General features: G+C 37.3%; 1 protein-coding gene across 3 annotated transcripts; it reads left to right on the top strand.

Moving 5' to 3' along the window:
- On the top strand, nucleotides 1-16,074 carry LOC104884434 (uncharacterized). Of its 3 annotated transcripts, XR_788726.4 has the most exons (12): nucleotides 2-195; nucleotides 374-432; nucleotides 520-674; nucleotides 1,677-1,967; nucleotides 3,361-3,490; nucleotides 4,417-4,524; nucleotides 5,317-5,419; nucleotides 5,508-5,633; nucleotides 8,806-8,999; nucleotides 10,336-10,439; nucleotides 15,502-15,682; nucleotides 15,771-16,074. XR_788726.4 is itself a non-coding variant. In XM_010669080.4 (11 exons), exons 2-10 carry the CDS (start codon nucleotides 380-382, stop codon nucleotides 10,430-10,432), a joined length of 1,257 nt encoding a protein of 418 aa, XP_010667382.1. In that variant the 5' UTR covers nucleotides 1-195; nucleotides 374-379; the 3' UTR covers nucleotides 10,433-10,439; nucleotides 14,428-14,918. The 3 variants fall into 3 exon arrangements, 2 of the variants coding, with proteins under 2 accessions (XP_010667382.1, XP_010667381.1); XM_010669080.4 differs by lacking the exons at nucleotides 15,502-15,682; nucleotides 15,771-16,074 and adding an exon at nucleotides 14,428-14,918 and having other exon boundaries at nucleotides 1-195; XM_010669079.4 differs by having other exon boundaries at nucleotides 15,502-16,074.

Here is a 16,074-nt window from a genome sequence, read left to right as displayed (position 1 = left end):
GGATACTCGAATAGAGGCAGAATCAATTTTAGTACTAGAAACTAGAAAGAAAAAAAAAGGAGAGCAAGAGAATACAGACGACACAGGCAAGTACGCAACAATAAGCAACTCACCAGCGCCGAACTCAAAGCGAAGCAACGACGACTCGACCAACATCAACCAACACAGATAGATAAACCTCAACTTTTTCTACAGGTTCGACTAACTTAGGTTTTTCTTTTACTTCGAAATTAGGCGTTTTGCTGCTTCCGATCATAGTATCATGTAATATTTCCTTTGTAATTTATTTCATATAGCAAATTGCAATTGTTATAATATAGTTTAGGTTTCAGAATTTCGTAACTTTATATGTGCTCAAATCTTTCATGTTTAGGTAATAATGCCGGACATACAAGCTCTTGTTAATGATTTTGTTAACAAACTTAGGAAACGGTAAGTTTTTTACCATGTTATTCAATATTATTGGAAAAAAAATGTAGAGTATTCTTTTGTTTACGAATTTCTGAATTCCAATTTTAGCAAAATTGAGGGGTCACAGGCCACAGCAAGGCACACAGCAGAGTTGCTTCGTTCAGTTGTTTCTCAGCACAGGATTCCTTATACGAACCAGGCCGGATCGCTTATTAGTGCTATAAATACTGTCGGCGAGCAGTTAATTGCTGCGAACCCTGTCGGTACGCCTCTTATCCTATGTACATTATGTGTCTGAGCTTTGAGCACTCTTATTTTGGCCGAGGTAATCATAAGGATTATACTTCCTCGTTCTATTTTAAATGAAACATTGGGTGAAATGATACTATTTATTGATCAATTTCAAGTCCAATTTATCGCAATTATATAAAGAAAAACATAGTCAAGTGGGATTTTGTTAGATTCGTCTCGATGTATACTATCAAATTATAACTTTTTTATATTTTTATATGTGTACACAACTAAAGTTCTTGATGATTAAAGATTCGTGTTGGGTTATGTGAAAAAGCAAATGTTTCATTTAAAACAAAACGGAGGAAGTACAATTTTATAACCGTGTCTTGGCTTCATGTGTAATGCTAGTGCTGATATCTTAAAATGGTGCATCTAACAATAAGTGGAATGTAATGCGAAGTATGTATGATTGAACTATTTGAGAATGCTGGACTGTAGTGAAACATGAGAACCTAAGTTTTTTCTTTGCGTCATGTTATGTTGATGTCTGTGAAGTTATATCTGTAGACTGTGTTTTAACTTGACGAGTTTGTTTTCGTTAGTGGCCCTTTTTACCCTCCTTGGCACGTGTCTCTCTCAGGCAACTAAAGTAAAAGAAAAAAAAACTTACACAACTATGGATTGACCCTTCGGCATTGCCTCCTAACCCTCTTATGCATTGCCTAGCCATGGATGCGTATGCTTCCACCTCATATAGGAGGTTCCTGACACATATGTCTTCGAATTTGATGCTTTAGGTAGATTCCACGTGCTATCACCCTTCCGTAATATAGAACTTAGTCAAAAGGAAAAATGAAAATGGAAAGTAGGGAAAAGAACTTGAAGTGTCTGTTGCTTAATTAGGTGCCCAACATTGCTTCTTGCACCTTTTTTACCATCTCCTTGCATGATTGCGCTTCGTTGCCAGAAAGTGTTGCAATTTAATACATCATCTACGAGTCATTACGACATTGATTTAAATTGAACTGCAGAGCTTGCTGTCGGTAATATTATCAGGAGGGTTCTGCACATTATTAGGGAGGAGGATTTATCTCTTACAACTGCGGCTATAGGCGACCTGAATATTTCAGTTGGAAGTGATGATGATGTTGGAGATGATGAAAAACATGATCATACTGTCCTGTCTGCAGCCGCTGTAGCTGCTGCATCAAGGAGCACTTTGCGCCCACCATCATTGCAGACTCTTCTTGAGGATATACCTGATGCTACTGCTGTTCCCCGTCCTTCTTCATCCGGGGGTGATACTGAAGGGAAAAGCAAATGTAAGTTGTGCTATAGGTATATGTAGCTTACCGTGGTTGTCCCTTCGTTTCCTCGTAAACGTGTCTTTTCTCATAGCTATGTGATGGATCATGCAGACATCAGTGACACTCTGAACTAATTGTTTTTGTATTTTCCCATAGTTGACGGGCTAAAAGAAATTGAAAAACAAGATAGGAAACCTCGCTTGGGGAGAATATAACCGTGTCCATTACCCTTTTTTTTTTTTAAAGGTTTTTAAGCTGAGTTTTTTTCAATTGTGTTTACTCTCAATTATTGTATTAAGTATCTTGTTTTGAAAACAACTCACTTGTTAAATTTTGTACTAAGAATATATCTCTTTTTGGAAGTTAAATATGGCTAAACAACAACTTGGGTCACGAAGACATAAGATCATACTTCTTAAGATACACATTGACCAGGTGAGCAAGCTTAACCCTTGCAGATTCTGTCAGGCCAGCTTAGATGACCTCACTGACAGATCTTTTTTTCACTACATAACCTTCCTTAATTAGTGTCTCGATTGATTCAATCAAATGTGAATTCAGAGCTTTAAACTCTTTCTTAATCTACAAGTCAACATTCAAATCTTAAATTTGAGGCATCTTGCTGTTAGAGAGTTAATTAAAAAAGTAAATAATAGAATTAAAATCTAAATACAGCAGGGTCTAAAGCTTCCAATATGACCTTGGAGTTCTCCTTTGGGTGGTGACTATAAGCTCCTGCCTGCTACTGGAGACCTTACTCCCTTCTCTATGCTTTACATTGGAGCCTTTAACCTGCTTGTATCAGATAAAGTTCCTTTTTTACAAGTTAGAATTTTAGATCTTGAAATCCTTATGTTTATCCTGATTTAGGACAGTTCTATTTCTCCTTGTGGGAAACTAGAGTGTCATTAGTACCCTATGGCTCCAATTAACGTTATAAACTATTATAGACTTTTAGGTATTGGGGTAATTCTGAGGCTTATGTTGATGTTCTTGGTAATAAGAATAAAGGTTGATGAGCTGTCTCCGAAGAAAGAGAGCAAAAGTGCACTGGCACTAATAAGGGAGGTAATCAGAGAAATGATGGTACAATTCTTGGAACTATACTTAACCAAGATTAAGGTTACCTGAGTGGCTGTGTGGCTGAGTCAATTTGAACCTGCAAATTTGAAATTATCTTTACTAATCATAATAAAAATGAAATAGAAACGCTGGCTAGATATGGGACATAGGGTTGGAGTTGAAAGCTGTTTTACTGGAGGGATTCGATATATTTTCTGTTTCTGTAATCTGGACATTAATACAGAGAAGAGAGTTTTAGAATGGCGTGGGAGAATTGTGCTTTTGTTATATAATGTGGAGTTACTATATCTGCTACGTCTAGTTATTAATGAGTGACTGTCTGTAGCTGCTGATAAAGGCTCCAGGAGCCGGAAACTAAAGCATGATGTCATTGAAGCAATCAATGATCTCATTCAGGATATTGCTACTTGCCATGAGCAGATTGCTGAGCAAGCGGTCGAGCACATTCACCAAAAGTATGTTCTTGTATCTTACTCAATGTTTCGTATCAAATGCTTTGGTTTGTCATCTTTAAGCAGTCATTTCAATTTTTATATTTGACGCAAGTGACCAATTTTTTTTGGCTTAGAGTTGAGAGACCCTATACAAAGGGTCTATTACTTTCAGTGCTTTGTTGATGGTTAATTAGTTGTGAAGTAAGAAATCAAAAGTCATCTGGCATATGATATTGATAAATATAATGTCATTTTAGTTTGTTAGTTTTGTTGCCTTCTTGTTGTCTACAGATTTTGGACTCTGGCCTGTTTGTACTTTCTCTTTGTATATTTTTTATAAGCTCGCTTGATCCATTGGCTGTAAACTATATTCAAATCGGTTTGTATCCAATGTAATGCAAGAATCAATGTCTTCCTGTCTGTTCTCAGCTATGTTAGGTAGACTCTAGGTGTCCAAGTGTTTCACTCAGCTGTTCTATGAAAAACTCCATTGTATTTTGGCCCAAATGGAAGTGTCGATATGTCCACTTTCATGTTGGAGTGCCAAGGATCCGGCATACGGACATGGGTAGTTGAAGTAGAATAAAGAGCCCGAGTAATATAGGTGCTCATTATGTTTCTATGTGGCTCAAATGTCTTTGATGAGTTTTTACCGTGCTTCTCTGCCTATGTGACTCAAATGGCTATCATGACTCATGAGTACCTACACAAACAATAACAGCATGCATCCTTTGCTGTGTGCACTAATTATGCCTATTTCCCAGTGTTCCTTGTAACCATCTTTCTCAGGCTCTCGTGAGGAAAATGCAAAAGGACATTACTGTATGTTCCACTATGTGAACTTAACATGCAATTTTTTAATTCAAAAACTTCCATTAATCTATGTGCTATCATCATTCAAACCCAGCCTGTGCTATCTGCTCATTGAACTACGCGAAATTTTGCAGTGAGGTGATACTAACTTTGGGACGCTCAAGAACAGTGATGGAATTTCTCTGTGCAGCAAAGGAGAAAAAAAGATCATTTAGGGTTTTTGTGGCAGAAGGTGCTCCAAGGTACTTCCTAGCTTCATTTTCTCTTAAAGGAAAAATAGGATAAAATATAGTAGTTCATTGCTCTCATTGCCTGTAAATGCAACTGTGATCTGAATCCTGTGTTCAATATGTTCTTATTAGTATTAGGATTTTCCTTAAAATAGGGGAGCTTTGTTGTAATTATGAAACTACTGAACCGGACTCTTTTTTTTTTTTCCGAAAATTGGCTTTTTGTTGTCTTTTCTTTATCTATCCTTTTCTTCCTTGACATCGCTTCTGATTCCTCTATAAATGTCAATAGATAATTTTTATGCATGGAGGTCAATTACTATGGAATATCACTAGTCCTATATGCACGCGATGCGTGTGAAAACAAATAAAAGGTCAATTATGTAATAATATATACGAAAAATTGTTCATAAAATAAATTGTATATTTTTCTTCTGTTTTTTGAAAACCAATAAATCAAGGATGATGTAAATATTTTGTTAATTGAAGATATATTGGTAAAATATAGTGAATTTGTTTTTTATTATTTAAGGGTATAAAAGGGTTTACCATTTTTGGTGTCCCCCTCTTCCCTTATATAATAGAGATTAATATCAAATTATATCTTTATGGAAATGATAAGGTTTACCTGAAGCTGCAGTGAAACTATAATTCTTTGTGGATTCTTTATTTGTTTACGCTGTCAACTGTAGGGACATTGGGAATTGGCAGAGATGTAGAGGGCTATTAATATATTAAAAAAAGTAGATAATATTATGTCGAGATAAGTTTTTGCTTAATGTTTTGCTGCCGCATTGGAACTAGGTACCAAGGGCATGTTCTTGCCAAAGAATTAGTGGCAAGAGGTCTGCAGACCACCGTAATCACTGACTCTGCTGTTTTTGCCATGATATCTCGAGTGAACATGGTATATTTGCTCCCTTACATCTATTTGTATGCATATATTACTTTTCGAATGTAGCGAAATTCAACAATTTTGAATTCCCTGTTTGAAGGTCATTGTTGGAGCTCATGCCATTATGGCTAACGGTGGACTGGTTGCCCCTGTTGGTTTGAATATGGTTGCTCTTGCTGCTCAAAGACATGCTGTCCCGTTTGTGGTAGTAGCTGGAAGTCACAAGGTGATTTGTTCTGGATCCCCTCTTAGAATTTATGGTTATAGAGCGTTTGCATTATGTTGAACACTTGTAGGTTCTTAGGATGATTGAATCTACTTCTCCTCTGAGCAAAATTTTCTGATTTTCTCAATTTTGGCCATAAAACCGTAAAGGCTTCCTCGTTGGACATTTTTTAACATTCGCTAACTGTCTTAATCTCATGTTTCTGACCATTTGTTTAATTTTCACTGGCCATAGATTACATAAAGGCTGCCCCCCTTAGCCTGCCCTATGACATCTTGCTCCGTATCTTTGCCATCTTCTGGCATCCTCTTCCCCAGCCCAACCTCAACCCAACCCCTTCTTCCATCCCCTATTGTTTTCTCTCCTCACCCACTAGCTAACCTTGTGATTCCCACCATCACCCCAGAACCAAAATCGCCATAACATGCACCTTAAATCTTCATCAATTCATGGCAAACGGAAAAAGGAAAACAGAAAAAAGAATCAGATAATCTTATCGATGAATCGTTTTTTCAACAAAATTTGTCCTTTGTTGAATCTTTATTTGATGGATATATTCGACAACCGAAGGTTACTTATGGGTCCAATTTGAATCGTGTCAGCGTCCTTGGAAGGATTCGAGATAAGAAAGAGGAGAGAGAGAGACACAACACGGGAAGGAGGCTGGATGTGGGGAGGTAATGGAGTTGGGCCTTCATCAATGAGGGTGAGGATAATTGGTAAGAGAGAAATAGGGAGGGATATTTAGGGTTGTCAGCGTTGGGGTTGGGAGGGGGTTTATAGAATTTTTATGGCTATGTTTTTTTATATGTTACATTCGGTTTTTATTTATATCTGATGAATTTAGCAAAAAATGAAAATAAATAGAGAAGGCATTGGAGAGAATGAAATTGAGGAAAATTGTTGCCCAAATGGTGTTCCTATTGAGGTTTGGAGTTGGCTAGGAAAGGTTGTTAATTTTGTATTACCAGGCTAAGAGAGTTATTTAACAAGTTCTGGAGGACAAACAAGACATTGCAAAATTGGAGGAAAAGTTCCTGGTTAGAATACCAACTAATAAGAATGTAGGAGATGCTGGTGTTAAAATTACTTGGGGATAAAACTCACGAGTCATACACCTGCACCATAAAATTGTGGAAAAGTGTGATAGAGCAAAGTTTTAGAAAATGTACATGCATTTTAGAGAACTGATTTGGGTTGAAGTTAGAGTGGTCTACTATAGAAGCCGTACATATTATCAGGCAAATGATGGAATATTACAAGGTGAGGAAGAATGATTTGTTCATGATTTTTATGGTACTAGAGAAGAGTTATGCTAACATAGGATTATCTCTAAAGTTAAAGGGACAATTTTGTACGACGACTATTAAATTGACATTATCGTATGGGTTGGCATGTTAGACATATATATTTGATCATATTAGTAAGGTGGGGTAGCTAAGATTCGTATATTAGATATCGAAGAGTGGAATCACCTTGAGTGATAGAATTCAAAATGTAGATATCTAGAACAAGGTTGGAGTTCAAATATTGAGAATTGGATAAGAAATAACCAGTTATGTTGGTTTGGGCATGTCAGATTTCGGTGAGAAGATGCTCTAATAACGGTAGTGGAGATTTTGGGGATTTAAAAAAAGTCAAGGGAGGCCAAAGAAATAGTTGTATGAAAAAACTGGGTATGTAGGAGCATAAAGTAGAGGTAATGGATCCATGTGGATGGCCACTGGAGATTATTTTTCTAAGCTATGCAATTGGCTTCAATTTTATTCGGATTAAGGCTTTGACAATGTTGTATCAGGTTATATATTATATAATCAGGGTTCTAGTATGTGATTATTTAATAGTTGATTGCACAATTAATTGTAAAGGGTGGTTATGGAAATGTGATTAAGGAGATACAGATTGTACAATTGAATCTTTTCAGCGGGTGATTTTGAGATTGATGCCATTACTTTAGGGCGGTAATGTTAGTGGCAGCTATAGTGTAGCTTTGCCAATATTGGGGCTTTAGTCCCAACATCTAAGTTCCTAACATGTTTGTATCTTTGTTCTTCAAGGCTTTTTATCAATAGAAACAGGGTAATGAATTAATAGTTACTACGTTTCAAGTAACATCTATCAATTGAGCATCAAACAAGGTTAAGCACAATCTACTTTGAAGAACTTTGAGGTTGTTTTGGTTGGAGATAGATATGTGATACATGCTAGTATGATCAGCGATGTTGGGATTTTGTCGAAATCCCTAGATACTACTCGCGGCTAAAATATAATAGCTGAACAGCTGATGGCATTTTGCATGAGTGAGAAAAACGTGAAATATGTTATGTTGATGTAGGGCTTATGTAGAGATTAATATTATGTGATCTGAGAATAATCATGTGAACTCAATTTTGATAACTAAAGGTGAAAATTGGTTCCGAGGTCTGACGTCTCTCTTTGAACAATTATTTCGCTTCCTCATTTGACCACCTTTTCTATATGAAGACAAATCTTGAACCAAATTGTTAAAATATTAGGCGAACTTCTTAGTATTATCAAATGGTTTTTGATAAAATGTTCCTCAATCACTCCTCTAACCATCTAGATCCATTCAAATGGTTTTTGATAAAATGTTCCTCAATCACTCCTCTAACCATCTAGATCCATTCAAATGGTTTTTAAAGTATGATTTTCTATTATAAGACATTTATGTACTATAATGTTACACCAATGTGATTTAGATCAACTTATGCATGTACATTTATTTAGATCGATAGAGTTAAAGAGATGGCAGAAAGAGGGAATTAGTTCTCAATTGCTTATTTTGCGGGAAGGGGTGGAAGAGGGGGTGGAAGAGGCAAGGTTTGTATATGAAGGCTTGGTGTTGAAGGGGAAGAGGGTTGTATTCTGTTAAGCAGTGTGATGCATCGATCAACATTCAATTTCTGTCTTATTTGCATTGTTCTGTTTCATTTTCTGGAAAACTGGTGAATAAACTGGCGCTGATAATTTTGACTTATAGTGTGCTAAGAAATAATGTGAACTGTCTTGCAAATTGGCAAAGCTACTCATTTAGAAAATTATATATGTTCTATTACCTGCTAACATTTTTGTTCTTGCATCTTTGCATTTGCTTTTTCGTGCGATTCATATAGCTCACTAGTTGTTGTGCTTTGTGGGTTACTTGTGACAGTTATGCCCCTTGTATCCTCACAATCCAGAGGTCTTGCTGAATGAGCTGAAGTCCCCATCTGATTTGCTTGATTTTGGAGAGTTCTCAGACTGTTTAGATTTTGGAAGTGGCAATGGTGAACCGCTCCTTCATGTTGTCAACCCTGCATTTGATTATGTGCCACCAAAGCTTGTCAGCCTCTTTATCACTGACACGTAAGCTCTTTGTTGTTTTTCATTGTATTTTGAAATTCTAGAATTATGCTACTCAAATTTTTATGTAGATTGATGCTATGTGCTCTGTACTTTGCATATGCTTGTGTTTTTTTTGGCTTGTTAGGCTAGGTTGATTGTGATTTTATTTGAAACTAGTCTTACATGCACGCAATGCGTGCGATAACGTGTGATAACAAATGAAGTAGAAAATAAAATTAATTGGGTAGAAAAACTGTCTTTACATTTTATTTTCTCAAAAAACTGATGTTCAGTTTAAATGTCCTACTTTTCCCCCTTTTTTCATTCAAATTAAACAGTTAGTTATCCTCTATTTTTTTTCTTCTTTTTTTCCTTCTTCTATTTTTTGGTGTCCCCCATGTGTTGCCTTATATAATAGAGATAGCTTTTTTGGTCCATCCATGCTTTCCCCCTTCCCTACCCAAAGATCTTGCAATATGAAAACACTTGACCAAGGTTGTGGGCTTATAGAGAAATTGTTGAGTTGATTTTACGGTTCAACATTATATAGGAGCATGATCTTTCCCAAGTTAATGACACTGTAGTCTCGTAACAGTTAGTTGTACATGGAAAGTGCGCATACTGGTCATATGTGAGGTAAGATGCAAGAAAAGTAATTACAATTTTAGTTCATCAGTGTAAGCATTGGGGGGTAATTTCTCAACAAAATCAAAGAGTGCGTGAATAGGTGGCCTTCCAGCGATGGGTACCCTACAGGCAGTATAACACTTGCTCTTGCAAGTATTTTCTCTTGAAAATAAAGAGTGCTTAGTTCAATCAGGGATATCCTTCTCTTAACAGCAGCACTTCTATAATAATGCTGCTCTTTTTGTACATGGGTGAGTAGTGACACCCATGGTGTCTGTCTAATTTAATTATTTATTACTTATAAAAGAAAGTTGAAGGTCATCATCAAAATCTATCCTTTTCACCTTTACTCTTCGTATACTTAAAAATTTAAAGTATGTAAGTATTGCCAATATTGATGTCTCTGAGGAAGGGTGAAGAATGATAGAGAATCCATACTGGAGTCAATGTGTGTTCTTTGGGTGGAATTAACTTGAGGGATGTTTGGTAAACTTCAATAGTACAAGATGACGGTACAGAACAGCGACATGTGCAGGTTTACTACAAAATCACCTGTTATGTAATTGAATGGAGATCCTCTCAACTTTTTCCTTTTGCAATGTCAGCTGGTCTTAATGAGTTGTGTTGTCGGTTTTTATTCCATTAGGCTTTAGCTCTTTTTTTTTCTTCTATTTACTTCCTTAAATACTTTGTTTCTTAGGCTTCTGACCTAATGTTGCCTCCTTTGCAGAGGAGGGCATAATCCATCATATATGTACAGGCTGATTGCAGATTACTACTCTGCTGATGACTTGGTTATACAGAGAAAGTCAGCAGCTGGAAATTAACATTTAGGTAATTTCTATCTAGTATGCTGACCATTTTTTTTTTTTTTGTGTATCCATGTTTTTTCTCTGCGATAGCCATCCAACCTTTTCGTAATTCATCCTGTAACCTGTCTTTTTTTCTTTCTTGAAGCATTTGACAACATTTTCTCTACATTTGAGAAAATGTAACTGCTTTGCGCTATCTCATCTTTATGTATAATTCTGGTAATAATACTACAAAGTATGAAGTAGCAAAATCTTGATAACATTTTTGCGTTCTGATGTGTTGTAGTCACAAGTGTAGGGTGTAAAAGTTGGTGCTATGTCGATGAATTCATCAAAGAGAGAGGGGGGGGGGGAACGGAAGATGAAATTATCTGTGAGTAAAGAACATTGAAGAATGGATGATACTGTTGGACAATAAACGTTCAATATGGATCTGAAAATGAAAAAATGACCTGAGTAACGAGGGCGGTCTAAATTACTATCAATTGATGTATTCTTGTAGATAGTGGTTATTTGAGGACGATTCACTAATGATAGCAGATTTGGTGAATACAACCCAAAGACGTCATAGATTGTCGCTTCCATGTAAAGTGCATGTGCACATGATCATGTTTATAGTTAAGGTAACCTGAGTAGCTATCCTTCGGTTGGATTGGTCGAATCCAGGGATCAAAAACTCGTCCGTTTGGTAACGGATTTCAGACCCATCGTTCCGAGAAACACCGTTATAACGCCGGGAGTTAAAATTCACACGAAACTCGCCACGATGCCGTTCTGTTTGGTGGAATGCCGTTCTGTAACGGGTTTTATATAAGAATGCCCGTTATATTTGAAAAAGATAAAGGAAGAAGAAGTGAAAGAGAAAAGAGGCTCGTGATCATTAGATCTAACTTAAAACTGAAAATTTAAATCTTACCTGATCATGAAATCTCAATTTCGATCAAAACCCCTCAATTAATTTCTTTGAAATACTTCTTTTAAACCCTAAATTAGATCCCACCTTCATAGAAACCCTAATATGTGACACAGATGGATGCAATTGTGAGCCACTACGTTGTCTGTCAAGGCAGAATATGCCAGCAAGAGATGTCCAGTCGGCTCTGGCATTGTATCTGCCGGTGAGAGTTTCTTAGGTAAGTTTGCTTCTCCCACTCATATATCGTTCGTTTCTCCTTCTCTCTCTTCTTTTTTTTTTTTCTTTTTCTGTTTTATTACTCCATAGGCCGTACTAGTTGGTCAAACAGAAGACATGCTGTCTATGGTTATCACGTGCATGAGTTTTCTCCTTTTTCCCTTTTCTTTTATAAAACCTTTTTTTAACAGCAATTTCTTTTACAACTGTAATTTTCCAAAACCTTATTTTTCTCCTCTATCTATTCAAGAATTCAACACTTGTCCATTTTCCCAGATCTTTTAAATTGGTTTTTCAGTAAAAACAAAGGTTTTTTTTTAAAAAGAAAGCATTATCCAGTTTACTTATCGATTAATAAGCCTTGTAGTGAATAACAAAACTACAAACAGCAAATAAATAAAAAAATAAGTTTAAAATATATTTGTAAATATCCCAAACAGTGTTTATAATACTATTAGACACAACATAAAGTGAAAAAACATAAAACAAAATGAAATTGCCACTTAAGTGAATTTTTCCAAAAAATCCACGCCGCGATGGCCTCGAAACGTTCTATTTGACCGTTACGGGCTGTTCGCGCGAAAACGTGACCGTTATCGCGACCGCCGCCACATTCTTTTTCCCTGGTGGAATCACGAGTTTCGATTAGGATGAAGCATTGAAGAGCCTCTAATTGTGATAACTTTTAATTCGTAGAGAATGTATATCGTGGTATATCCTGTGCTGACTAATGAAGATGGTGGGAAGTGTATAAGGCAAGAAGTTTTAGAAGATTGATGTGCCATTTGAATTGAATAATGCATGATTGGTTATGACTTTGAGTTTAAGAGTGTGTCATGGAAAAGGGGATGTCACACGTCTATAATGCTCTAATTTTCCCTAGTCTATTTCTTGTGTTGAATTTGTATGGCTGGTCTAGGTTTTGGTCTAGGTAAGCTAGACGCCTTCACAAAGACCTTCATAAGGTTTACGAGCTTAGCTCAAGTTTTCTCATGATAATACATAGTTCCCCTTTCCAACTGTAGCATGGATTGTACCAACTTGCACTCAAAAAGTATTTCCTGTTACTTGCTACACTTCCCTAAATTTAAAATGTCACATTTGCTACACACCATAAATGGACTTTTTTTTACCCGTAAACTTTCTAAATTACCCTTAGGGGGCGTTTGTTTAAGGGGATTAAAGAAAGGGAAAGGGAAACAACTCTAATTCCCTTATATCTTGTTTGGCAAGCCATTTTAATCATTCCCTTTACCCCTTTGTTACCCCCAAACTCCTCTACATTGATTCCCCCCTCCCCCCTAGGCCCTAGGGTTTCACTTACCCACAAACTCCTCTCCTCTACACCTTAGACCACTTTGACCACCCCACTCCACCACACCACCACTTGACTCGCACAACACCTCCACCACCACGACCTGAGTCCACCACTAAAACCTATCCACGACCACTAAGCCACTGCATCCACCACTTGAAGCCACCGCAACCACCACCCGCAAGCACAAGAACCACCGTAGCACCACCTGAAGCCACCGCAAGTCCACAAGCACCGTAAACACCACCTGACCATGCAAGCACCGCAACAACCATCTAAAGCCACGCAAGCACCACACTAACCCAGGAAACACCACAAACCACCCAACCCACCACCTCGAGAACCCAACGTCACCCATTAGAAAACCGCAACAACCCCTTCCTTCTACTGAAATACCATAATGCATTCGAGAAAAAACCCACCACCACCCACCCTATACAACCCTAAAATAACAAAAAAAAAAAGGAAGAGTAAGGATGGGGAAACCTCTTCTTATCATTAATTATGGCTTTAGAAGGTCAAATTCGACCATAAAAACTTCAAATTTGAAGTTTTTATTGGTTGAATTCGACTATCTAAACCTCGAATTTGAACTTTAAGGAAGTGGTGAGATAAAAGAGGATAAATAGAGAGAAAGGCGGTTGCGGCTGTGTAGGGGGTTGTTGCCAGGGTGGGGAAGGGGAAGCAATGGCGGTGTCTGGCAACGGTGTCGCCTACGGTGCTGGGGTAGGGGGCAGTTGCTGGTGCGGGGAAGGGGAGGCAGTAATGGTGGAGGAATGTTGAGAGGAGGAAGAAAGTGGAAGAGATATATGCCAAGTTACCAGCCAAACAACTTTTGAATCAAAGGGTTTTTGTTTCCTTTCCCCGTCTACCCCGATTCCATTCCCTTTACCTTGTGGAAATCAAACGCCCCATTAAAGTTGGTAGTGCCCCATTTTCTCCTTTAAAATAATACTTTTTCCTCGATAAATGTTTGTTTATTCTAAAAGTGATGGGCCCTCACATTATCTCTCTACCTTTCTAAAAACACTTCCAACTTTTTCTATGTAGCAAGTATTTTTGAAACGGAGGAATTAGGAAGTAATATATAGAAGAGGCTTTGAATAGGTTTTAATCTATATACAATCCTTTTTATCACAAACGGAATTATGTTAGCCCCCCAAAGAATGGTACTTTCGCATGCCGAGTGAAGAAGACTCATTTACTTAGTGCACGTAGCACATCGCACATTACGTTGTTGTTTGGGACAAACACATGCATTTGCTACGACAAATAAAACTCTCATGAAAAGTAGTTTAAGCCAATGTATTTACATCGATTACAGGACAAAATAGAGCAACAATATGCGCAAGTGAATTTAAGCCTTTCTGCGCAACGCAAAGCAATACTAACAATGATATGGCCATAGCGCTACTGGTAAGGATGAATAGGTCGAAATGCTTGAGGAGACCTTGGGGTTTATTCCAATTTTCACCCCTTCCTCAATCCTCAGTATCATAGTCTTCCCATCTGTTTCAAAGGACCGAAGCATCTGACTATCATTCTCTTCTTTTCTCTTTACAGGAGTCTCATCAGGTTTTGTCCATTTCTATAATCGTCAGTCGTCAAAGCTGCCAGTGTAGCCATCAGGACAACACAATCTTATGCACCTTGCACCGACCGACATATGCTAGATTGACTTCATTGTCGTGCATCGTTTTAGCTATGTTGGTCCATCATTTAATTAGTCGTTCTCGATTTGGAATGAAATGTAATCCTGGGCTGATTGCCTTTGTAATAGATTGGCCTAGGGGGAGGAGGCACTTTTGGTAATACAAATTAGTTTGTAAGTTATGGGTTAGCTTGATAAATAAGGAACTAAGTCTAGTTAGAGGAGAAAAGGAAAAAATCTTCTATAAATAGAGGAGAGTAGGGAGAAAGTGGGCATGTTGAATATTGGTGAAAAATAGTCAGTTAGTTTTGACAGGAGAGTGCCATTCTCTCAAAAGTGTCACTTGGTTGTAATCGGTGATTTAATCATCTATTCCATCATATCGTCATTTGTTTTTCCTTAATCATTTTTCTCACATCCGTAAACTCTATTTTATGCCATTAATCGACTTGTTTATGCTACAAAAACTAAAGGTCAATAAGGCAAACCACGCAAATTTTAGTTAAAGCTTGGTAGGAGGTTTGATTTTGATCGTTCATCACATCTCCTACAGAGGCTTCAGTGAGAGATAAGAAGAATTCCTAGTGAACACACTCTTTATTTGTAACATAATTATGGCACTTCAGGATTGAACTTCGACCACTATTTTCTAAACTATATTTACCGTCTTTAACATGAGCCTTATTATAAACTTCGTCTATCATGGACGTCTATGTTGGTACTTCATCTAGGTCACATACCCGTACCCGATATTGATACAATATGTGTCCTGTATGGGTGTACCCATTCCTAAAATCTTGAAACCTCGCCGTTTTCCGTCCCCGTACCCGAATCCGAACCTGTACCAGTATTTGTATCTGTTATCAGTACTCGTCATCCTTCTGTCTTTTTTTCTGTATGTCTTCTCTATCCCAGTTGCTTCCAGTTTTGAATTACGATTATTTACTTAAAAAGTTTGAGCCTGATATCTCTATTCATGTTTGCAGTTCCGATATTGACTTGTTACAACACACTCTAATCGCCAGTAGCTTGAACTCAATCGCATTACTCATAGTGGATTTCAGTTTGGAAGAGTATGCAGATGTGGAGCATTGTGTATTTTCCATCAATTTTGCCAGGGATTATACATCACTTATTCTGAAGTGAATCGGCTTGGTTAACTGATTTGTATATATCTCAGACCGTATTAAGCTTCTTACAAGTTTGCAGAAATTGCGTTGAGAAGTTTATATTACTTTCTTGCCACTTAATGCAGTGATGTCGGTGGAGGCTATACCAAGTCACTTCATCTTGATGTTGGCTTTAATCTGCTGACAACTGAAACATTGATCGATTGAGCATTTTACAAAGTACAAATAAGGGTTTCACAGGTTACTTATGCATCTAATGTACCTCTCTAGCATACTGCAAATGGAGAAGTATGTGCCTCAATCGTCGAAGAGAAAGGGCCTTGGTGCATGCCTACTTCAAGATTTTGGGTAAATTATAACAGTTATGCAACAATCTAGCTCCTCGTCGGAGTCAATAATTAGTTTATCTAATTTCTTATTTTTAGTATA

This window comes from Beta vulgaris, chromosome 1 (genome assembly GCF_026745355.1).
Source record: "Beta vulgaris subsp. vulgaris cultivar EL10 chromosome 1, EL10.2, whole genome shotgun sequence".
Classification (NCBI taxonomy): Eukaryota; Viridiplantae; Streptophyta; class Magnoliopsida; order Caryophyllales; family Amaranthaceae; genus Beta; species Beta vulgaris.
Note: the sequence above shows the minus strand (reverse complement) of the source record. Positions and strands in the feature narration are given on the sequence as shown.

What these genes read in the sequence shown, in the direction of transcription:
- LOC104884434 (XM_010669079.4), top strand. Translation starts at nt 380, where the DNA reads ATGCCGGACATACAAGCTCTTGTTAATGATTTTGTTAACAAACTTAGG. An exon ending in GTTAACAAACTTAGGAAACG is followed by an intron (nt 433 to 519) that starts GTAAGTTTTTTA and finishes TTCCAATTTTAG; the next exon opens with CAAAATTGAGGGGTCACAGG. An exon ending in GTCGAGCACATTCACCAAAA is followed by an intron (nt 3,491 to 4,416) that starts GTATGTTCTTGT and finishes GAAATTTTGCAG; the next exon opens with TGAGGTGATACTAACTTTGG.